Genomic DNA, 25963 nt, shown 5'->3' on the forward strand with positions numbered 1-25963 from the left:
TTAAGAATAATAGTGACACATGGTTTGATAAAATACTGCCAGATGAGCCTCTCAGGTTCGAATGAAAAACAAAACACTGCTGTTGTGAATACTCAAAACATAATTTTGGAAGAGTTGCCTGTTCAAAGTAGAGTAAGCCTTAATGAATTAGAAGGAATAAAGTTTTTCGGCCCTTCATTTGCTCATGTGGTGTGACTCAAAATCCGATGAAATAAAGATGAGCATGACTTGAAATGAGAAAAAATAAAAATTCTACTCACTGTGAAAACTGAAATTGAGCAAGCATAATAAACATACGTTGATAGTTACTGGTGACTGGAAGGTAAACATTAAGGGAAATAGAATGGGAGTTGAAAAGTTACTCCTTGTGACAGAAATTATGTTGGAGATTTCACAATAGATTCTTGTCAACAAATATGCATGTGTAGCACACCAAGTGAAATACGTAAGAATCAAATGAACTCTATTTGTAGAAATAAATAATGGAGATTCTCAATACCATTAGTTAGAATAAGACCATGAACTAACTGCTGAGTGGAACCATATGCTCAAATGCAAATTTGTACTGAAGCTCATGAAAATGAATACAAGTTCAAACCAAAACTCACTGCCGTTGAGTCAGTTCTGACCCATAGCAGTCTGATAGGTCAAAGTAGAACTACCCCTTTGGGTTTCTGAGTCTATACACTTTTATTGAAACAAGAAGCCTCAGCTCTCTCTTATTGTACAGCTGTTGGGTTCAAATTACTCACCTTGCCACTATAGTCTCAGGGAAACCTTGTATATGATTTCTTAGACTTTACATTTTCACAGGATCAAATAGCCCAGTTCTTATCCTATAGTTCCACCGTGCTCTGTGAGATCTAAATTATGATCATGATCATATTAGACTGAATTTAGAAACAGAAAAATAGGTTTGATAAACAGAAATCAAAGAAAGAAGTCCAGACTATGGTCAGCTCACTCTGAATACACTCTATATCATGTCTGCAGGAAAGAGGCCAAAATAGACAGACACTGACTAAGGACAAGGTGCCAGGAATTGAAAGCATATCAGTTACAATTTTTCCACAAGCAAGCGTAATGCTGGACATACTACTTCACTTATACCAAGAAATTTGGAAGACAGGCAACTATGCAATGGGCTTGAAAAGATCTTTATTTGTGCCCATCCAAAAGAAAAGTGATGCGAAAAGAATGAACAAATTCTTGAATCTTCTAAGTTGTGCTGAAAATATTTAAAATTCGTTTGTGGCATTACATTGAGGGGAAAATGCCAGAAATTCAAGCCTGATTAAAAATAAAACAGATGAAAATCAGTTGCTTTTAGCTGAAAGAAGTGAATACCACAATGGCATTTATCTGTGTTTAATTAATGAGGCAAAGACATTCTACTGCATGGATCCTAAGACATTATGAATAACTCTTTGAAAATAGTACTCCATATCATTTTATTATGCTCATGCAGAATATTGACTAAGACACAGAACAAGAGGGCATTTAACAAAAAAAAAAATCAAATTCACTACTATTGAGTCCATTCTGACTCACAGCAAACTTATAGGCCAGGCTAGAACTGCCCTTGTGCATTTCTTAGACTATAACTCTTTATGAGAGTAGAAAGACTCATATTTCTCTCTCGGTAGAAAGATGAGGCTTTCTAGTTTAATCAGGAGAGTCTTGGTCAAGTTTGTATCCTTTCACTACACTGATTCAATCTATATGCTCAGCAAAAAAAAACTCAACAACAACAACTGAGAGGTGGGTCTATATGAAGTATTAGGATTAGAAGAAGGTTCATTATCAGCTTGCGATATGCAGAAGATACGACCTGGTTTGCTAAAAATAAAGGGGACTTTAATCACTTGCTGATGACAACCAAAGACTACAACATTCCATAGATTATATCTCACCATAAAGTAAATAAAAATTCTTACAATTGGACCAAAAGATATCATGATAAACAGAGAAAAGATATAAGCTGTCAAGGATTTCATTTCTTTTAGATCCATAGTGTGCAGCAATGGAAGCAGCAACCAAGAAGTCAAATCAAGTGAGACATTGGAAGAATCTGCTGCAAAGGATCTCTGTAAAGTTTTCTAAAGAAAACAAATCTTGTTGACGACTAAGGCACACCTGACCGAAGACAGGGTGTTTTCCAGCCTTTCATATGTATGCTAGAGCTGCACAATGGATATGGAAGACCAGAGAGGAATTGATGCTTCGCTGTTTACTCATCGGTAAAGAATATTGAATGTACCATAAACTGCCATAAGAAGAAAAAATCTGTCTTGGAAGAAGTGTGGTAAGAATGCTCTTTAGGAGACAATGGTGAGATTTCATCTCCTGCACTTTGATCCTGTTTTCAGGAAAGACCAGTCTCTGGAGAGAGCCTCCAAGTGTGGTGGAGCGCAGGATTATCAATAAAGAGGGAACTTGTTGTCCAGATGGATTGGCACAGTATCTGCAACCACGGGCTTAGAGATTGTATATTTTGTGAGGACAACACAGGACTAGGCAGCGCTTAGTTCTGTTGTCTGCATTGAGACAACGTAGAACTGACTTGATAGAGCCTGATGATCACAACAATATGTATTTGCACCTGTCATTTCTGGCTTTTGAATAATTTATTCTAATGTTCTCCTGATCATATATTTTCTTACATACACAGTACCTGACCATTCTGATTAGTAATGAACCTTTAATATAGATTTTTAAAAAGAAATTCAGGAGAGATTCATACAAGCGAATAGCAAACTCAATCAGTTCTCTATGTACTGAGCACTTCTCTAAAGAATTTGCATATGGTAGCACATGATTCACACAATAGCCCTAGGAAAGAAACAGTGTGAATACTCTCACGTGAGTGTTAAAGAAATTGATACATAGCACAGTTAAATAATTCGGCTAATGAATACTGGAGTTAGGATTATAATTCTGGCAATATGTCTTTACAATATGTTCTTGTAAGTGTAATTCCATTTTAGCTCCCTAATAGGGACATCTTGAGGAGATGGGAGCTGAAGTATCAAAGAGAAGTGACACACAGTTAACAGACAGAGATCTCTGTTGAATAAACAAGTGACCAGGAAAGCTAATTGAAGAATTCAATAGTGCTCAGAATAGAATGGTAGGGACGGTATAAGACATCTTCCATGGACACTGACCCAAATGAAAGAGAGGCACGTTTCAAAGGAGGAGTTTGCAGAGCATAAGGTTCTTCAAGAGTCTTTGGGGATGACCTGATTGTAGTTGTGTGTGCTGAAAATTTTCAAAGGTCATGGTTTTCTACTCACCGTAATAGAGAATCTGCTTTAGCTTGCTCTGACTTTAATACGCATTGGTTGTTGAAAGAAGAATTTAAGTAGTATTCTTTCCCCTTGTGAATTAAGGTGTTGACAGGTTTCTCTGATTAACGGGCTGTAATTGCCTTAGAGAGAAAGCTTCCGATATCTATTAATTAACTTTCATAAGCCCCATTAGGGAAAAGTCAATGATATTTGGTTCCTGAGTCTAAATGAATAAGTAAATTATACAACACTACTAAGCATCAGCTATGAGAAATATCACACTATATCATGCACACCGGAATGCATATTTCACACATGTACGTAAAGTAAGGATGACTGCCAGAATAATATTACACAGTATTCAAACATTCAAAATTTTAGTAACCAAAGATTTTACCAGGAGGAGCCTTGATGGATTATTGGATTACTTTCTCGGCTGCTAGAGAAAATATCACTAGTTTCAACCCACTATCAGCCCCTCAATAGAAAGATGAGGCTTTCCGTCTTGTAAAGAGTTACAGCCTTGGGAATCCAAACGGACAGTCCTCCTGAGCCTTATAGTTACTGTGAGTCAGAAGTGACTATTCCTGGGGGGTTCAGTACTTTTGCTGGATTTAGAAATAATCTCCAAATAAATATACTTAAGAGCTTCTCATCCTCTTCCTCTTAATCATCTGGCTACTTTAAAGCCTTTCTCTGCTCCATGCTTTTTCGGTTGTGTAAACCTTCTCCTTTTTAGCAGGCACTTTCAGGCAAAGAGATACACAATTTTTTGAGCCCTCTCCCCAGAGGGCACCCTAAAAAAAAGGCCTTTCTATTTCTCATGGTACTCCTAGTACTAATAGAAAGACTGTAAAACAGAGGTTCTCAACCTGTGGGTCACGACCCCTTTCTGGAGGTCAAACGACCCTTTCACAGGGGTCACATGATTCATAACAGTGGCAAAATGACAGTGATGAAGTAGTAACGAAAATAATGTTACGGTTGGGATCCCCACCACATGAGGAACTGTATGAAAGGTGCCGGCATGGGGAAGGTTGAGAACCGCTGCTGCAGGGAGTTACAGTCTCAGAAACTTAGAGGCACACTGTACCCTATCATCGAGGAGTCCGAGTGGCAGTGCATTCAGCTGTGGGTCTTTACCATTGGCTCTCTATCATATCCTTTCTCCTGACTGAATGCTGAGAGATTCTTTTTTGGTACAGTTTGTCTGTGTATTCCTTCCAGGGAATGGAGTATAAATTACAAAGTAGAATATAGATGCATATTAACTCACGTGAAAAAAAAACACAATATGAAGTTATGAAGTAAAGGAGAATCTTTATATATATCTATATATATCTATAGCTATATATCTCTATATATCTATCTATATCTATCTATATAAATAGATAGATATAGATAGATATATTTCAAGGTAAGAGAAGATCCTAAAAGTCAAAGGTAACAAAATTAAACACTATTACATACACAATCCTGATATAGCATTAATAAAATCAATCTATGAATATACACATAAAGAAACTGAACAGGATGGGCAAACAAATGGGACCGTTGTGCCTTGTCTTCACATTGGTTTCAACTCATGTCAACCCTATGTACAAAAGAAAAAAACACTGGCCAGTCTCGTACCACCTGGCAACCGTTGCTATAGTTACAGTAAAATGCCATCCTTATGGTTTCCCTTTTTTTACCAGTGATGACGTCCTTCTCCAGGGAATTGTCTCCGCTGGGGTCATGGTTAAAATCCGTGAGATGAAGTCGCACTATCCTCTCTTGTAAAGAATGCTCTAGTTTTGCTTCTTTGTAGATGGATTTGTTCATTTTTCTGACAGTTCATCGTCTATTTAATACTCTTTGCCACAACATAACTCAAAAGTCTACTTCAGCCTCCCTTAATAATGGTTCTGCCTTTCATTCAAATGCAATAACTAGGAATACTATGGCTCATATCAGGGGCACCTTTGTCTTCAAAGTGCTCTCTTTGCTATTCACCACCGTAAAACTCCCTTCTCCTTCTGATTTTCTCAATGCAATTCATAATTTATTTTTTGACCGTTGGTTCCATTGAATTTGATTGTGTGTCCAAGGAAACTGAAATCCTTGACAACGCCAATACCATTTTCTCCATTTATTCTCATGATTCTTTTTGGTACATTGGCGAAGATTTTGAAACAGCTGAGCTAGTTAAAGTTTATTGTGTCAACCTGGCTGATAAACACTTGTGTGGTTAATTGAAGGGCACAGGGATAAATGGCTCAGTGAGCCTTGCATTTCTAGTTCTCAGGTGTCTTGCTTTGTGATGGTTGGACCAGGGTCCAGCTGCCTTATCAGTTCCCTGCTTCAGCTGGCAAGGCTCACTTCCTGTAAGGCATCCCTGAGGAGAAGCCACATGAACCTACTCCGTTGCAGTCCCAGGTGCTGGAGCAGCTGTGTGGAGACCCCTGCCAGCTCTGAGATGCCACATGCTCACTGATTCAGATTTCTCCCTGAAGTTGGCATCATTGTGTGTGTTTTGTGTGATAGAGGAGGACTTTCTGGATTGTTGTCAGACATATGGGCTAATGTTGGACTTGTGGGCTTGGGCAGCACTGGGTTGGGATGTATTCTTGATGTGCACTTACCCTGTATAGAAAACTCTCTCTTATACATATGAGTTTCTGTGAATTTGTTTCTCTAATGTATCCAGACTAACCCAACAGCCAAGCATATATAAATCTGTATATTTTGTTATATATCAACAAATGGAACCTGGTAGCATAAAAGTTGAGTGCCCTCTGATGCTAACCAAAAGGCTTGGAGTTAAATTCCAACAACAACTCTACAAGGGAAAAGACCTAGCAAATTTCTGCCATAAAGAATACAGCCAGGTAACTCAAGTAGGACAGTAGGTAACATGGGACCATCAGAAGTCAAAATTGACTCAACAGCATCTACCAATAATATTAGCAAGTTAAAATTTCATGTAGTGTGTATTTTAAAAAATAAACCAGTATAGCATTTTCTTTTGTGTACTATTTTTATTTTGTTTCTCAGAACTTTTGCCCAAATTTCTTTGCTATATGAAAAAGGAAAATGTTAAAAGGTATATAATATATATATAACTCCAAAACTAAACCCCTTGGCATGGAGTCAATTCAGAGCAATGGCAACCAAATACAGGGTTTCCAAGGCTGTACCTCTTCACCAGGGCCGAGAGCTACACTTTTCTCTTGCTGACTGCCTGGTAGTGCGGTTGAACATCTGACCTTGTAGTTCACAGTTTAAGCTCACAAGTCAGTGCCACCAGGTGTATATTTATAAATTACTTAATAAGTTCCTATTGTGTATCTATTGATCTTCCACATATGTAGGTTCTGTATCTGTGAATTTAAGCATCCATGGATTGACAATATTCTGGGGGAATGTTTCCTCAAATTCCAAATGCTTAAAACAATATCTGAGTATATGGGAATATGCCTGCAAGCTAAATGCAGTATCATACCATTTGATATGTGCAGAGGCGGGAGTGAGAAGGATATCCCAAGACCAATATACCTTCCCCCTTCCATACAGCAGAACAAAGGTAGTTCATTTTCCCCCATTATATCTTCAAATCAACAGTGATCTTGTGATGATTTTCATTGACTCATTTTGCATAATAGATTTCAGAACTCACATCCAATGACGCATGGAATTCACAATGATTATTCCTCACTTCAAAGGACACTATCATTGTTGCCCTGGCAATGACTCTTGCTTTCTTCCTCCCCTCTTTTTTTGAATCTCACTTTATCTTTATTCCTGTGACTACCTTGTAAACATCTCAATGATAATAATATCATTATGTTTATTTCCTTATAAAATTAATATCTCTACCATGAACATATATGTATACTCTTTATAAAAGACACCGGGCCCTATATCTCAGCAAGACTAAGAGTGCTACAAGTTGGCAATCTTGTGATTATAAAAGAGAAGTGTCTCTTTTAAGCCACGGAGCAGAGAACTGTCTCAGGAATAATTCTTGTCTACATAATTATATTAGGCATTACATGAAAAAACTCTATTTAAGTGTTTTGATGTACAAAATAATTTGAATGTGTAGCTCCAGAAATATCATATTCAGACATAAGGAAAAAAAGATTCACCTCCAAATATTGTATTTTAATCTTCCTCAGTCAATATCTGGATAATTTTATTTTCTTTCTTCCTTTTCTCTGAAATATGAGTAAAGAATATTTTCATTACAATAAATGTATTTACATGGATTCTATCACCACTTGAACTCATTCCTTAATGACTAAGCCACTCGTGTACTTTGACAAAAACAAGAGGGCAGAAACAATAAACAGTGGCATAATGAGAACATTATTTGCACCAAACATACTACACAGCTATTTAATTATAGTATGTTCTCATTTGATTGCTAGATCATGTCTTTAGCTCTCAAATCCTCCATCTTTAGAAGTAATTAATCTCTGAATGCCTAAGTGCTAATTGGGGAGATGGAATATAACCATTGTGACCCTTAGTTACCGTAGAGTTTAACTCACTTCAAGGACATAGGCTCACACCAGGATAAAGTGGCCCCAATGGGTACCTGGTTAAACTCCTAGAGGGAAAACTTCCTAAGGAACCAGTCCCTGGTGTCGTTTCCCCAAGTAAGTAAAACACAATCAGTGTCATCCAGTATCATTTGCACTTTAGACACAGGCACTCCAGGCAGTATGGTTTGCACCATTCCTCCTGTAAGGTCATGCAGCGATGATCGCTAAGAACCAGATGCCATTCTTCCACTAGAGGTCAGTGAAATTCATTTATCTTTCTTCTTTTAAAAAAACATTTTATTGGGGGCTCGTACAATTCTTATCACAATCCATACATACATGCATTGTGTCAAGAATATATGTACATTTGTTGCCCTCAACATTCTAAAAACATTTGCCTTCTACTTGAGCCCTTAATATCTGCTGCTCATTTTCCCCTCCTTCCCCCTACCTCATGAACCCTTCAGTATTCATAAATTATTATTATTTTGTCATATGTTACACTGTCCGACGTCTCCCCCCACCTTCTTCTCTGCTGTCCCTCCCCCAGGGAGGAGGCTATACATAGATTCTTGTGATCAGTTCCCCCTTTCTACCCCACATTCTCTCTACCCTCCAGGCATCGCCACTCTCACCACTGGTACTGGAGGAGTCATCTGTCCAGGATTCCCTGTGTTTCCAGTTGCTATCTGTGCCTATGTACATCCTCTGGTCTAGCCAGATTAGTAAGGTAGAATTGGGATCATGATAGTGGGGGAGGAGGAAGTATTTAAGAACTTGAAGAAAGCTATATGTTTCATCGTTGCTACCCTGCACCCGCCTGGTTCATCTACATTTCATACAATGGTTTGCATACTGGTCTTTAAAGATCCTATGTCTATATCAGAAGATGAGACATTTCAATTTGTTCTTTTGGGAAGACATTGTGTGTTACCTATGATCACACAAAACTGAAATAATGCTTAAACTAAGGTACGTTTCCAGGCTATGGACCTGTTTGGACATTACAGGGTAACAAATATGACACAGAAATTCTTTACTCTCAAGAGTCAAGGATTGATTCTCATTGAAATGGGCTCAGAGTGGCTGAAGAAAAATTTAGACGAATTTGGGTGCAAACCACAACGATAAAAATTTGAGATACATAATGAAATATGTCCCCCCAAAATATGTGTGCCAAAATTCAACATCTATGCCATTTATAATCCCATTTGTCAATGGGTTACCTTTGTTATGTTAAGGCCAAGTTCATGTAGATTGCATTCTGAGTCACTCTTTTACAAGATATAAAAGGGGAGACTAAGTAAATAGAGATTGGGGTGGGAGGTGAGATGGGGGTGAGGGATAGATGCCGAGCCACAAGGAGGTCACTGAGGAACCAAGAAACAAGCAATAGCTAAACCGACAAGGCATTTGCCAGGGAGGCAAAAAAGTTGCCGCCTAAAGCCAGAACCGTGAATTCAAACGTCCTGCCTTGAAATTGTGAAAAAAACAAGTTTCTCTTTGTTAAAGTCACCCACTTGTGCTAATTTTAAAGTGATAGCAACAACTAGGCAACTAAGACAATCATCTGTATTGACATTTCTCAAATATTTACAGTGTGGCGAGAAGCCCGAGTGACATAGGGGTTGTACACTGGTCTCCTACCTACAAGGGAGACCCTTCTCCACAGCCATTCCTCTAGAGGAAGATGAAGCTTCGCACTCAGGATAAGAGTGAACAGTCTCGGAAAGCCCAAGGGCAAGGCTCGTTCTGCCTTGTCCTACAGGGCCACTGTGAGTCACAATGGACTTTTGGGCTCTGAGTTGCTAGAGTCGATTCTGACTCTGAGCAACCCCACAGGGTGGCACTGCCCCAGCCCTGTGTGCTCTCCAGACTATACCTCTTGATAGGAGTAGGAAACCCTACCTTTCTTCCACTTAGAGAGCAGCTGGGGGTTTTCAACGGTTGACCTTGTAGTTAGCAGCCCAATCACTTTACAGCTACGTTACCAGGGCTCCAGCCATCGATTGAATCAAGGGAATAATTGTGAACAGAGCGCAGGACCCCGCAGTGTTTTCTTTCTGGTACTTATGATAGGTATAAGTCGGAGTAAATCCACCAGCACCTCACGACAGCATCTACAAACTAACGCACTGGCTTCCGTGAACGATTATCTAAATAGCATAGTTAATCAGTTATTCTAATATTGACACTGTATCAGGGTCCCCACCCAGTCACAAAAGCCCCAGACACAAACATCTTTTTTAATCCACATCCATCTGTCATTCCTGCAAACATCTCTCATATAATGAAAGGTATGGGTAATGTTGAGGAAGTGTTCCTATTTTTAATCCTGTCACATTTATCTTCTCTGACTTTCTTCACTTCTTCTATTTGAAATCAAGCCAACACTCTTATCCACCAATGCCCTTATTTTATTCACTCTTACTCACCAAGCAATCTTGCAGCAATGTCTTTCCACATTGTGTGTGACTACTCACAAGACCCCTTTCCAGACCCATGAACTTTTTTCAGGACCGTTTGTAACTACCTTTCCTTTTCTTCTTCAAACAGATGAATTTCCAAATTCCTCCATGGCCCCTCAAAATCTCACCAGGGTGACTGAGTTTGTTCTCATGGGAGTCTCAGACCATCCCGAGCTCCAGGTCCCCCTGTTCTTTGTCTTCCTGGCGATCTATGGGCTGACCGTGGCAGAAAACCTGGGCATCATCACCCTCACCACCGTGGACTCGCGACTCCAAACCCCCATGTACTTTTTCCTTCGACATTTGGCACTCATCAACCTTGGCAATTCGACCGTCATTGCCCCTAAAATGCTGAGCAATTTCTTAGTAAAGAAGAAAACCACCTTGTACTACGAATGTGCCACTCAAATGGGCGGGTTCTTGTTTTTCATCGTGGCTGAGGTCTGCATGTTGGCGGTGATGGCCTATGACCGCTATGTGGCCATCTGCAACCCCCTGCTCTATATGGTGGTGGTGTCTCGACAGGTCTGCGTGATCTTGGTAGCCTTTGTTTATGCCTATAGCCTCTCGACAACCATCGTGGTCTCATCTTGTGTATTCTCTCTGTCGTATTGTTCCTCCAATGTTATCAACCATTTTTACTGTGACTCTGTTCCCCTGTTAGCATTGTCCTGCTCTGACACTTATTTAATTGAAATAACCATCTTCATTTCTGCTGCTACAAATTTGCTTCTCTCCATCATTATTGTTTTAGTGTCTTATTCTAATATCGTCTTGTCCATTCTCAGGATGCGATCAGCAGAAGGAAGGAAAAAAGCTTTCTCCACCTGTGCTTCCCATTTGATGGCTGTCACGGTGTTCTATGGGACACTCCTGTACATGTATTTGCAGCCCAAAACTGGCCTCTCATTAGACTCCGATAAAATGGCATCAGTGTTTTATACACTCGTGATTCCTATGCTGAATCCTATGATCTACAGTTTGCGGAATAAGGATGTAAAAGCTGCCTTAATGAGATTGCTATCAAATCCAACTAAAACCTTTAAACTAAAGTAATCTTAAGCTATGCGAGTAAATCAAAATCAAATTCACTGACATCAAGTCTATTCTGATTCACAGAAATCCTGCAGGACTGAGTAGAAATGCTCCTGTGGGCTTCTGGGAGTAAAACTCTGAAAGGGAGTCCAAAGCCTTGTCTTTCTCCTGCTGAGCAACTGGTGGTCCCTATCAATTGATCTGGGAGAGAGGGGAGGAGGGAGGGAGTGAGTAAGTGAGTGAGTGAGTGAGTGAGTGAGTGAGTGAGTGAGTGAGTAAATTCTAAGGCCGTTAATATAGGCTGTAGAATATTAATGTAATGGAAAATTTCATATAATATGTAGTAGCTTGTTTTCTATTTTCTTTCATTCATATATAGTTATGAAGGGTTTCAAACGTTCATGGAAAATATTTTATTTTTTCATTTGTTATTTGATTGATATCTTACTCTTTCAATTTTGGGAAATTGTAAGTATGCTTTCTATGAACTTTTGCATAATTATATCATGTTTCATTTCTCTTGAGTAGATACCTAGAAGCAGAATCAATAGGACAATGTGCTATTAACTCTTTAGGAATATGTCAGATTATTTTTAAAATTTTCTCCTCAGCATATATGAATGAAATTTTCAGTGCCTTCACAAACTTACTGGTGGCTACTATTGTCAATTAACTTAATTAGAATAATTTTTGTTTGTTTTTTCGGTGTATATAGGTACCATGTTTACTTTGTTTTTCCTAGTGACCATTCCTGTTGTGCATCAGATTAGATTATTTTCACTCTGTACGTGGGAAAGATATCTATTTAAATATTCTACTCATCATGAATGATGATTTGTCTACTTATTCCTGCATTGTAAATATTATTTATAACTTCTCAATGCCAGGCTTTTTTTGAATATGTGATATTTCAATTAATTTCTTATATTCTGTCCTATTTCATTTTCCATGTGATACTTTTGAAAATTAAAAATCTTTTTTGTCCAATTTTTTGTCCAATTTTTTATACTTCTTTCTAAAATAAAGTATTTGTTGTTAATATGTCTATAAGATCTTTTCCGGAACCAAAGTCATAAAATGATTCTCTTACGTTTACTATTAGGAATATAATGCTTTGGGTATTTTAAAATGATGGTTGTGATTAAATTGAATAAATTTACCTAAAAAGTGAAGGCCACTGTTAAATGCGTTTTTAAAGGAATGTTTGAAAACACTCCCTGCCTTAAATGGTTTCTGACTCATAGACACACTCAATAGGGTTCCAAGGGTGCACATATTTATGGGAGACGGTAGGCCTCCGCTTTCTCCTGTGAGGAATGTAGATGGTGTCTGACTATCAAAAAGAATAATATCTGGGGTTTTTAAGTCTTTTATTCAAATAAGTAGCCATCTAAATGAGGTGCCAATTAAATCGACATGGAAGAAGCACATTAGCCTGTGTGATTCAGAGATGGCAAATAAAATCCAAAGCTGATGGAGGGAAAGGTATGAGCTTCAGTTGTGAACACTCAATTTGGTGAAGGCTATTGGAGGACAGTGGGTACCCAAAATCATCTGCAGAGTACCAAATGGGACTAAGACTTTGGAACATCTCCTTATTCCCTGTGTATATCCTGAAAATTCATTTTGGGCTTCCATTGTCATCTATAGTCTTCGGTGCATCAGAATCTTACAATTTATGCTCTGATGGCATTCCCTCCTTCAGGCTGAGATTATATCATTTATCATCCTTGGACCACAGATGTAGCTGTGCTTGCTCAAAGTGGGCTTACTTGCCATCCCACTTACATGGCTACTTGTTTGAAAACATGCCTTTAGCCCCAGATATGATTCTTTCTGACAGACAGGCACCATGGATCTTTTTCACTAGACTTTGCTATAACTCCAATATCTTTTGTGTTTGCTTCCTGTGGGCAAATATCAAGCAGGGCCATGTCATAAGACCTACTTGTTATTATGATTGGAGATAGAATTATGTGAGCCCAAAATCCATTCTTGAATCTATGTTTTATATCTGCCTTTGGTTCACTGTGGAGATATTCTCATTTATTTATGGTAGTAAATCATTTCAATCATGTCATGGGCCACCCTTGATTGGACATTTGCTAAGCCGAAGATGACACCAAAGTTCCAACTACCACCAATTCTACCGTCTTGGGGTGGCCGTCCTTTAATTCTTCCCATCCCAGGAAGTTTCAAACTTCTTTCTTTATAACGCATTTTATTGGGGGATCTTCTAGCTCTTATATGATCCATATATCAGTTTTATCAGTTTTGTACACCTGCTTATCTTGCCTATCTTATATAGATAGACATTAAAAAATAAAGAAGAAATTGAAAAGGTCTTATAAATAGTTTCAGGCCTTTCTGCTGACCCTTATGTACATTTTCTGATCGAGTCTGATGAGGTGCCAAGCCTTGCCTTCAGGGTCTGAAGTCTATTTTCTAGATTCCTTTGGAACTTCGTTTCTCTGCTCCTCTTGTTGCTCTGTTGCACACCCTTCTTGTTTTGCCCCGGTGTGTGTGTGGGGTCAGACCGCGCACAATGATTGCTGTGTCTCCAGTGCTGTCCTCAGCCATACTGTGGGTCAGTGAGGGGATGCCATGTCTCATGGTGGGGCTGGTACCATGGTCCTTTGGGGGTCAGGATAGCTCTCTTTCTCTCTCTCTCCCTCTTAGTTTGCTCTTCTGTGGTCTTGGCCAGACCCACCATATTTCCTGGGCTGTATCTTCAGTGTTAGTCTCAGAAGGGCAATCTTCTACAGAGAGGGGTCAACTTGGCTTGGTTGGGACTGGCTCCACAGACCTCTCTATTACCTCTCGTCTTCTTGCAGACACGTTCAAAGGCACTTTTGAGACACCACTCAGTTCACTCTGAGATTTCGATGTCAGATCCTTCTGGTGTGGCCTATGGGGGGGTGTCATGTTCCCGGAAAGGACAGTGTAAGGGCATCATAGTACATAGCATATGGCGCGATTCCCCAAGGTTTGGACAGAAACCAACTCAAAAGTGTCTCACCAGGACACTTTGCGGGTTTATTTTCCTCTTAGGTTCGCCATAATTATTGGTGTGCATCCCTTCCCGGTGTGAAGTTGCATCTCCCCATTTAACCATCAACGGAAGTTTACATGCCTCTTCTGAAATCTCAATTCTCCCCTCGCCTGACCTTGATGTGGATTTCCAATGGGGTTCCTTTCTCATTCCTTGGGCGCGCTAGTGGATGTGGGAAGACCTTATCTCACTGTCGTACGGCACTAAGAGGAGATCTCCCTTTTACCCCTTCTTGAAGGAGTGCCCCTTCTCTCCTGTTCTTCAAACCTGATATGAGGTTTCCTCTTTCACGGTGTTTTTTTTAAAAATCCTTTTCTTGGGGGCTCATACAATTCTTATCACAATCCCTACATACATCCATTGTGTCAAGCACATTTGTGCATTTGTTGCCATCATCATTCTCAAAACATTTGCCTTCTACTTGAGCTCTTAATATCAGCTCCTCATTTCCCCCTCCCTTCCTGCTCCTCCCTCCCTCATGAACCCTTAATAATTCATAAATTATTATTATTGTGTCATACCTTACACTGTCTGATGCCTCCCCCGCCTTCTTCTCTGCTGTCCATCCCCCAGGGAGGAGGTTATACGTAGATTCATGTCATCAGTTCCCCCTTTCTATCCCACATTCTCTCCACCCTCCAGGCATCGCCACTCTCACCACTGGTTCTGAGGATGACATCTGTGTTCCCTGTGTTTCCACTTCCTATCTACCCCAATGTACATCCTGTGGTCTAGCCAGATTTGTAAGGTAGAATTGGGATCATGATAGTTAGGGGAGGAAGCATTTAAGAACTAGAGGAAAGTTATACGTTTCATCGTTGCTACGCTGCACCCTGACTGGCTTATCTAGTCCCCACAACCCTTTAGCAAGGGGCTGTCCAGTTGCCTACTGATGGGCTTTGAGTCTCCACTCTGCACTCACCCTCATTTACAATGATATATGATTTTTTGTTCTTTGATGCCTGATACCTGATCCCTTTAACCCCTCATGGTCACACAGGCTGCTGTGCTTCTTCCATGTGGGCTTTGTTGCTTCTGAGCTAGGTGGCTGCTGGTTTATCTTCAAGCCTTTAGTGCTTATAAGGAGAGTAATGCATTGTTCATGAGGTGTAGGCAGGCTTTTTGTCCCTTTATTTGGAACTTGATCTCTGAAATTTATTTATATGTTTTTATTCAGAATGGGGTGCTTACACAGTACTTTTCCCTTGTGACTGTCTAACTTCACTCAGCACAATGGGGTCCAGATCCTTCCATGTCATATGTTGTGTCATCTTTCCGTCACTGGTTTTTAGGGATGCATATTCCACTGTGTTCATGTAGCATCGTTTCTTTATCCATTCTTACTCTGTTAGGCAATTGGGCTGCTTCCAGTTACTTAGAATTATGCAATAAACATGAGAGAGCATATATCCACTGGTCTTTTGTCTCAATTCTCTGGGATCTATGCCCAATAATGGTATTTCTAGAAAGTATGGCATTTCAAATCCCAGTTGGTTAGCTTGTTTCAAATCACTTTCCATGATGGTTGTATATATTTACAAAACCACCAACAGTGAATATGAATTCCATTCTCTCCAAATCATCTCTAGCATTAGCTGTTTTCTGGGGCTTTCTTGTGTTAATTGGGTTGTTATTATCTGTTTCAGGTGGTATCTCATTATAATTTTAATTTCTATCTTCCACATAGCTCATGATCATTTTACACATATTTGTTAGCCTTTTGTACTTTTGTGGTGAATTGTCTGTTCATGTCTTTTGCCCACTTTTTAACTGGGTCCTTTTAAAACTCTTATTGAGTTATTGTAGAGTTCTATAAATGTTGGCAATTAAACTCTAGTTCACTGTGTCATTGGGAAAAAATATAAATTTATGGACTCTCATTTTGCTCTGTTGATGTTTTTGAGGTGCATAAGTGATTGATCATTCACATGTCCCAATCACCTATTTTGTCTTATACTGCCTGTGCTTCTTTTATGACACTTTGTAGTCTATTTATGCCCTTCAACAGCACTCTTAAGTTTGTGACAATTTTCCTATTGATGATCATGCTAGCTATCGAGCTTACATTTAGGTATTTTACCCATCTTGAGTACATTTTTTGCATGGGGAGATATGTGGGTGATCTTTTCATTCTTCTGCATATGAAGATAAAATGTATCCAACGCCATTTGTTGAAGAAGTTGTCCTTATATCATTTGAAAGTTTTTGGTCCTTGGTTGAAGATCAGTTGCCTTTAGGATGATGTATTTAGTTCTGGGTTTTCTCCTCTGCTTCATTGGCCTATGGACCAGTACCAGCCTGTTTTGACTACTGTGACTATGGAGCAGTGTTTAGGTCAGGGAGTGTGAGGCCTCCTACTAGTTCTCAATTTTAAGTTATTTGCTCACCCTGGGACTTTTAGCTCTCCTTATGAAGTTGTGATTAGTTTTCCCCCCATGTTTCAGAATGTTCTTTATCAATTATATTTTAATAGTTATTTTAATTGATATTTTATTTTAGGCTAAAAACTATTCATCAATCAAATGTAGTTTCTAGAGTCTCTCATTGTCAGGAGAGACCAGTTCCTGGAGGAGGAAACTATGCATAGTAAAATAGCTGGACAGCAAAAAAGAGAAAGGCCATCATGGAGATAGACTGACAGCGTGGCTTCAACAATGGGTTTAAAGATAAGAGTAATTGTGAGGATGGGGAAAGAGCGGGTAGTGTTTCTTTATGTTGTACACAGGGTCATTTTGAGTTGGAACCATTTGGATGACACCTAACAAAATATAATATCTGATGGTGCTAGTTATAATTGCTAGGCTGCTAACTATAAGGTTAGCAGTTCAGATCCATGTATGACTCTCTGTGAGAAAGATGAGGCTGCCTACTCGCATAAAGATTTAGAGTCTCTAAACTGTACATAGGTTTATTATTATTTTATATCTTACACTGTCCATTCTTTTCCTTCACCCACATTTCTGTTATTCGTCCCATTCGGGAGGGTGTGCTACATATCCAACCTAGTGTTAGGTTCCTCCTTTCCCCACTCCCCTTCCCCAAACATCACCCTACCCTTATGATATCACTATTTTCACTACTGTTCCTGAGGGGATTGTCTATCCTGAATTCCATGTGTCGAGAGCTTTTATCTCTACCAATGTGTATTCTCCAGTTCAGCCAGATTTGTAAGGTAGAACTAGGGGCATGATAGTTGGGTCGAGGAAGCATAAAAGAACTAGAGGGATGTTGCATATTTCCTCAAGGCTATACTGTAACCTATCTGGCTTGTCCCATCCTTGTGGTCCTTCTGTGAGGGGGTGTCCAACTGTCTACATTTGGACTTTGGCTCTACACCCTAACCCCCTTGTTCACATGAATATGATTATTTGTTTTGGATCTTCTGATGCCTGATACCTGATCCCATCGACTCCTTATGATCACACAGGCTGTGTGCTTCTTCCATGTGGGCTTTGTTGCTTCCCTACTAGATGTCTGCTTATTTAACTTCAAGCCTTTAAGACCTTAGATGCTGTATCTTTTAATAGCCAGGCACCATTAGCTTTCTTCACCACTTTGCTTGTGCACCCATTTTGTCTTCAGAGATCTTGTTGGGAAGGTTAGTGTCAAATATTGTCAGGTTATCAGAACAAAGTGTTCTTGTGTTAAGGGAGGACTTGAGTTGAGGCCCACAGTCCATCTACTATCTTATTACTTAATATATACATATACTTACATTGACCTCTATCCCTTTCATTATCAATTAATATATTTACACATATACATGCCTATAGCTAGACCTCTATAAATATCTTTTGCCTCCTATTTCTTTTCTCTATTTCCTTTCACTGTACTCCTATCCTACTATCACACTCACCCTTCATTTGGCTCTCAGTATTTCAACTCACATACATTGTTTTGGATCAAACCCCACCAGGCATTATATGCCCTACTCCCCATCAATTTAAGATCTCTTGTTGTTGCCTTATCTCTGAGTTTGTTGGCTCCCTACCTCCCCTCCCCACCTGCACCACTCCCATACCCATTGAACTGCTGGTACTCTTGTTTTCTCTCTGGGATTTTTTATCCTGCCTACCTTATATTGATAGAAATAGGGCACAATAAAACAAAAACCAACCAATGAACCAACAAAAACAAATGAACAAATAAAATAAAATGAGAATTAAAACCCCAAAGAACAATATATACTTTCAGGTCTGTCTGCTGACCCTTTTGAATGTTTCTGATCAAGTATGATGAGATGCCAAGCCCTGTCCCCCAAGTCAAAAGTCTATTTCCAGGATTCCTTGGGGACTTGGTTACTTTGCTCCCCTTGCTGCCCTGTGGCACTCCCTTTGCATTTCAACGCTGCTGCGCATGGAGCAGACCAGACAATTTCTGCAACTGTGTAAAATACAATTTTAAAGCGCCTAATTTCCATTCTTGTTGATTCATTTCAGTATTAAATAGTTCCTATAAAATGTGTGAGCTACATCATTGCGCTCAATAATACTCCAAATAATAGTATATAATAATATCACTATATATGTAAATTTATTCATAAATCTTGGATTACCATAAGAAATAAATCTACTTCCATTGAGTCATTCTGATTCAGAGGACTGTGACTACATGAATAATTTTTCTTTTAACTGTTTTTACTATAGGAATTTTTCTGACATAAACTGTAGTGATTTTTTGAAGAGTTTTGATTGTTTCATAATCTACATTTCTGATAATATTTCTATGATTGTATAGAATGGGAGTTGCATATAATTTTAGCTCAATCATATATTATTGGATTAAAAAGAAAATTGTATATTTTGATACAATATATTAAATTATACACTGCTTAAAATTAGTGGCATTCTATGGAGCCTGGGAAAAAACCAACTGGAGCTATAAAAAGGACTGCCAGAATAATGATCATATTTTTTTTTACATTTTTGTTTGACTGACCATCTTGTTGCATTGTTAAGACGTATTTATTCATTTGTTTTTAGAATTTTGTTGATGCCAAGGTAAAACAGGCAGAACAAACAATTTAATTTTGTGTAAAATATAAACAGATCATAAAATGATGACAGCATGAGAGATAGAAAATTTTATTTGCTTGTTTGAAAGGAAGGAATGTCTTAATTGTTATGATTTCTCCAATTTTTATGGAATAAAAGTACTTAATGGTATAAATATTTGTTCACCTATAGAATAATCTATTCATTAAGTAGAACATAGGTCATTATACATCCTCTGCAAATGAACAGGAATATCCACCTTTGAACTTTAATAATATATTTAGGTATTTGCCAATAAAATTATTTCACTCCATATTAATGCCAATTGATATAGTGTTTTTCCATTTAACCATCTATGGTATTCTCCAATATATTAAACATATAAATAAGAAATGTAAATATTTTCTCTTGGTTTTACAAGATTTCAAAAGTATTATCATCTCCTTTTACTTTCACCATTAGTAAGTTCTGCTGCACTTCAGATATCTATGATATATTTTCCCTACCGCCTTTCTTTACTCTGCCTCTACTGCATTTTTTATTGTGAAATTTCTCAACCTTAGTTACTATCTGGGCATTTAGAAAAATGTAATGAGAATTAGCACCAGGGCTAATTAAGCAAGAAGTAACAGTATAAAATTAAATGCTAACAGATCAAAATGACCTAACATACTTCCAAGCTATGTAGAACAGAATTGATAAGAAATTATTTTTATAGTAAAAATTATATAAAACTAAAAAGTATTCATGAAAGCATCAGACACTGATAACACTGGGTCATTTATTATTTTTATCTCAGAAAAGACATGGTAACAATATTAAGATTATTCCTGTCTTAAAAGATAATGAAACCCATAAAAAAACAATTAAAGCAAAATTTACCAATGAGATGCCTAATAACTTTTCCACTGTGGAATTGTGAGATTCTATGGAATTAAAAAGGGATGTACTTAATAGGAAACAAGCAATATTTTGAAAATTTTGACATTTAATTTAATATATTTATATTATAAGAAAGTATTTGAATAAATAAAAAGGACACAAAATATCTGCCTCTGCTTTGTAATTGTTGTTTGTTATGGAACCATATATTCATTGTGCCAGGTCAACTCTGAGTGCAGTCCTGTGTTTGGGCAATAACATGCTTGACACTTGCCTCCAAATAATATTGAATATTGAATACTAAATACAAAGCTTACGTAGATTCTTAAAGACTCTGTGGAAGGCATTTTTTACCTCTTTGTTCCTTAAACTGTAGATCAGGGGATTAAGCATGGGGATGACTAAAGTGTAAAACACAGAGGCAAATTTATCAGTTTCAAATGAATGAGCAGATTTGGGCTGCAGATACATGAACAGTAGAGACCCATAGAACACAACCACCACTGTCAGATGAGACCCACACGTAGAGAAAGCTTTTTTCCTGCCCTCAGCAGAATTCATTCGAAATATAGCTATCAAAATCAGTGCGTAGGACACAAGAATGACCAGAAGGGAGGATATTAAGTTAATTGTTGAAAACATGATGATCAGCAGTTGTATCTCTTGTGCACTTGAGCAGAGCATAGGTATCAAGGGAACATCATCACAGTAGAAATGACTAATGACATTAGAGCCACAGAAAGTCAATGTGAAAATCTTGGTTGTGAACAGGAGAGACTGAAAGGTACTGTAGAGATATGGAATACCTACAAGCACATGGCAAAGTCTTGGGGTCATGATAACATTGTAGAGCAGAGGATTACAGATGGCCACATAGCGGTCGTAGGCCATGGCTGACAAGATGAAGAATTCACTGATAATGAACAAAAGGAAAAAAGCCAGCTGGGTGGCACATTCATAATAGGAAATAGTATTTTTCTCCACAACAAAATTTATCAGCATCTTGGGACAAATGACAGTAGAATTACCAAGATCAATGAAAGCCAGGTGTCTGATAAAAAAATACATGGGTGTGTGGAGGTGCGAGTCCATCTTGGTCAAGATAACCAGGCCTAGGTTCCCCATCACTGTGACCATGAAGATTAGTAGGAAGACCCCAAAAAGGGGAAGCTGAATTTCAGGGCGCTTTGTAAGTCCAATTAGAATGAACTCAGTCAGCTCTGTCAGGTTACGTTGGCCCATTTTGTTCAGGAAGCTCTTCTGATAAAAGAGGGGGTGGAGTGGGGACGGACGGAGGGAGGGAGACAGAGAGAAAGAGAGAGACTTGTAATATATATTTATTTAGAAGTATTCAAACAATTTGAAGGCAAGAATTGTATCACTGAATCATCAATGAATCTCTTCATGTGTGTGTATGAGAAAATAAATTTCTAATTTTGAAGTTAATCTTTAGACTCTCTTTCGACCCCAAATAAGAGAAATTCATAAGAAATACATTATGTACAGACATAGCCATTACTGTCAAATTGATTCCAACTTATTGATGCTATAGAACAGAGTAGAACATCCCCATGTAGTTCTAAATGCTGTTATCTTTATTAGAGCATGCTGCCTCAATCGGTACGTGATTGACTAGTGAGTTTGAACCACTGAACTTTTGGTTCAGTCCAGTGGTTTTTGGTTAACAGCCTCATGTTTACCTTACTGACATAACATAGATTATAAAACAACCATTATTATTTGATATTTATATTCATGAGTAGCAAACATATAATTTTGCTTATATGAAAATATTCTGTTATTTCTGATCTACAGAGTAACATCATCATTTTACCTTAGAACCTTTCCAATTTTGGTCTAAGAATTGTTGTAGGATATTGATATTCTTAAAGAGAATGTTGGTGATGGCATGAATTTAATGAACCTTAAATTTTTCAGCACCTAAATTGCTCTGACCTCTTCTTAGACTCCGAACCATGATCGATTACAAGCACTCTCTCTTACCTTTCTGACCATTTCCTTTCACTTCATCCAATTCGAGTTTACCTTGGAAGGTCGGCAAGATTGTCTGGGTTCAAATCAATGGATATTTTATCTATGACACTTTATGTGAGGCTGAGAACATTTTGTTCTTGGGTTCATCAACTATGTCATATGCTATTTATTAATGTATTTTCTGGGGTATGAATACCTTGCGCCAAACAAAAAACACACTCAATGTCATTGAGGAAATCCTGACTAATTGACCATGAGTACAGAGTAGAATTGCTCCTATACGTTTCTGTGGCTGTCATTCTTTATAGGAACAGAAAGCCTCATCTTTTTCCCTCAGCGAATCTGGTGTGTTTGGACTGCTGACCTTGTGGTTATCTGTGCAATGTGTGAACCACCATGGCTACTTAGAATACCTGTTAAGAGCATGTCTATTGCCCACTACACTGAACTATGTCTTGAAATTATTTCATGAAAGTTCATATTCATAGATTTTTTAACATTTGTAACTAAAATATTTTTCAATAATCTGAATTTCCAATCTAACTAAATATTCACGTTTCTGCTTCAATCTGTATTTAAAATAATATTTCCATTTAAAATTAAAACCTTCAAATTTGCATAAGCTTCAAGATCAAAGGACCTGTATTGATTCCTACTAATAATCAAAGATGTATATTAGTATACAGGGATTTGGAAAATCTAATCATATGTTTCTATAATAATAAAATGTAGATGAAAAAATTTATAAAGCATTTAGAATCTGTAATTTGGCACTCATAACATAATTGGTTAAAAACTATTAATTTATGTAATTCTGCATTATCAATGGAGAGTACGGTCAAGAAATCAAAATATATACTGCATTGGACAAATCTTGTGCAAAAGATTTTTTTCACATGTAAAAAGCAGAGATGTCACTTTGAGGAATAAGGTGCACCTGACTTAAGTCATGGTGTACTTATTTACTTCATTTGCACGTGGACGTTAAACAATGTGCAAGGCAAACAAAAGAAAAACTGAGGCCATTGAAAATTGATGTTATTGTTGTTGAGAATGTAATACACTTCTTATTACCAGAAGAGTGAGCACATCTATTTAAAAAGAAATACAACTAGAATGATACTTAGAAATGTGGCCGATTAGAGTTCATATCACATACTTGGGGCATGGACTCAGTGGAGACCAATCTCTGGAGAAAGGTATCATGCTTGGGAAAGTAGAGGGTCAGTGAAAATGAGGAACCATCTCAGTGGGATGGATTAACACAGTGGCTGCAACACTGAGTTCAAGAACAAAAATGATTTTGAGGATGGTGCAAGGTCGTAGTGTTTCATTCTGTTGGACATGGGTTATGGCTTAGCATTAACGTCAGGGCACTTAGCAACAAACAATACAGTAAATAGCTAAGCTTCAGGTAGATCCTTATGGGGCCTCATCAAGGTCCTATATGGGGCACAGAGTAACTGAAACCTAGAGCTTGTCATAGTCTTTCTTTGAAGCTATCGAAATTCTTTTACTGTAGTCATTTTCCTTTTTTTTGAAACACAATGTATCAGAATATTTCTGCACATGTAAGTACATGCATTTCATATATATCTGGAGGACTGTCAGTAAACACAGCTTGAAAGTGAATAATTTTTTTTTAATCTCAGATATGGGAACCACAGCTAGGAATTATTTAAGTTGGAGTGATTATTAATAACACCATGACTCTTAAAAATAATGACAATAGGATAATAATCCATTAGCCAACTGCATTATTTTATAATGTTGATTCTGAGAAAAAACAGTAATAACCAAGTTATAAAATAAACAAGTGATAAACATTATGATGATGCTCTGTAACAACAAAAATGGATACCTTGCAAGTGTGGATAGATCAGAGGATGTACACTGGTGCAGATAGGAGCTGGAGGCACAGGGAATCCAGGGCGGATGATGCCTTCAGGACCAAGGGTTGAGTGGCGATACTGTGAGGGTCGAGGAAGAGTGGGTTGGAAAGAGGGAACCTATTACAAGGATCTACATGTGACCTCCTCCCTGGGGGATGGACAACAGAAAAGGGGGTGAAGGGAGACATCAGACAGGGCAAGATGTGACAAAATAATAATTTATAAATTATCAAGGACTCATGAGGGAGGGGGAAGCAGGGAGAGAGGGGGAAAGAAAGAGGACCTGATGCAAAGGGCTTAAGTGGAGAGCAAATGCTTTGAAAATGATGAGGGCAAAGAATGTACAGATGTGATTTACACAACTGATGTATGTATGGATTGTGATAAGAGTTGTATGAGCCCCTAATTGTATGTTTTTTTAAAAAAGGATATTTTAAGAGAAATTCTCAAGTAAATGTTTAAATATTCACCAAATAATCCATGATTCATACTTATACTAATAATATTCTATGTTGAGCAAAAATTTTGTTGAATAAACATGATTTAAATGAATACCTAATACCCAAATATTGCCATGGGCATATGTACAATATAACAATATTCTTTTATTAAATTCAAATGCATCTGGTCTGCACTCTCTCTACCTGGCATCTTTACCTTATTTTTTTTATCATTTGTTGCTATTGAGTTGTTGTAAATTTTTTTGATCCTGTGTGTAAGAGAATAAAATGGTGACCATTCCTGTGACAGGTTCATGATTGCAGGTCTGTGTGGGTCCTTCCTTGTGCCTGTGATGTCACCCACCTCATTGATGGATCCTACTTTCCCATTCGGTTAGCCCTCTGCTTTACCAAATATATGTTCTTTTTAGGAATTGGTCTTTTCTGATGAAATGTCCAAAGTAAATCTACCCTTACTGTATTTTATTATGTTAATCTGGTGATGACATTTTTAGATATTTCAGGAATTGACCTCCCTTTGCAGTAATCAATGCCGCTGCTAGTTCCCACAAAAAATAAACTTGAACTCTTAACTTATAGGAGTCATGCTTCTGTATATACTATAGAATTACATGGACTCATAGTTAATAAAATGCTAGTTAAATTTTCATGGTGAACTTAAAATTGATCGTGTATTAATAGCCATGATGCAGCTGCAATCGGGATGTTGCAAATGACAAAAACCAGAATCAAAGACAATTCAGGTCCACTCACCTTGCATAAAGATTTTGATTTGCCTTTCTGAAGTGGTTCCTTTGTTTTCTTTGGAAGGAATGAATATACGGTTTCCTTCTCCTTTGGGATGCTCCCTAAGGAAATGGCCTATATTTGACTACATATAATCATATGTTCTAGGGAATTAAACATTCCCTTGATGTGGCTTCTAATCATCTAGAACAACCTATTTATTCTCAAGTGAAAGGAAGAAAGGGGGAAATCAATGACAGTATCAAAACATGAGTGATCTATACAGTCTCAAGCAATCTATAGGAATATAAAAGTGCCCAATCATTTACACAGTCTAGAAAAATAACAAACCTGGAGCAGCTGCGTAGAAGGATGAAATAATTAACATCAGCATCATCACTTCACAGGGATTTTTCTTTGAATTTATTACCAAGGGTAATATTTTTCAGGGACTGTTTTTTATTCATACCTGTTAATCCCATTACTTAACTCATATATTTACCATACTGCATCCTTTCTGGATTCGAGTGGTGGTGAAAATAGGTAACACAGTCTACTGCTAACTGTATGGTTAAAGTTCAAGTATACGGAGAAGGAGCTCAGAAATCTTGGATTGAAACCTAATGAAACACAGTTGTA

The 25963-nt window shown here is 37.9% G+C and overlaps 2 protein-coding genes across 2 annotated transcripts; one reads left to right on the plus strand and one right to left on the minus strand.

Annotated features, from left to right (window-relative positions):
* Positions 1-10365: 10365 nt before the first annotated feature.
* On the plus strand, positions 10366-11343 carry LOC142445696 (olfactory receptor 8J3-like). Its single transcript, XM_075547634.1, has one exon. The coding sequence runs from the start codon at positions 10396-10398 to the stop codon at positions 11341-11343; it is 948 nt and encodes a 315-aa protein (XP_075403749.1). The 5' UTR covers positions 10366-10395.
* A 9207-nt stretch (positions 11344-20550) lies between these two features.
* Positions 20551-21495, minus strand: LOC142446397 (olfactory receptor 8K5-like). The gene has a single exon (XM_075548147.1). It carries the CDS (start codon positions 21490-21492, stop codon positions 20551-20553), a length of 942 nt encoding a protein of 313 aa, XP_075404262.1. The 5' UTR covers positions 21493-21495.
* Positions 21496-25963: the final 4468 nt, after the last annotated feature.

Source organism: Tenrec ecaudatus, chromosome 4, assembly GCF_050624435.1.
Source record: "Tenrec ecaudatus isolate mTenEca1 chromosome 4, mTenEca1.hap1, whole genome shotgun sequence".
NCBI classification, from domain to species: domain Eukaryota; kingdom Metazoa; phylum Chordata; class Mammalia; order Afrosoricida; family Tenrecidae; genus Tenrec; species Tenrec ecaudatus.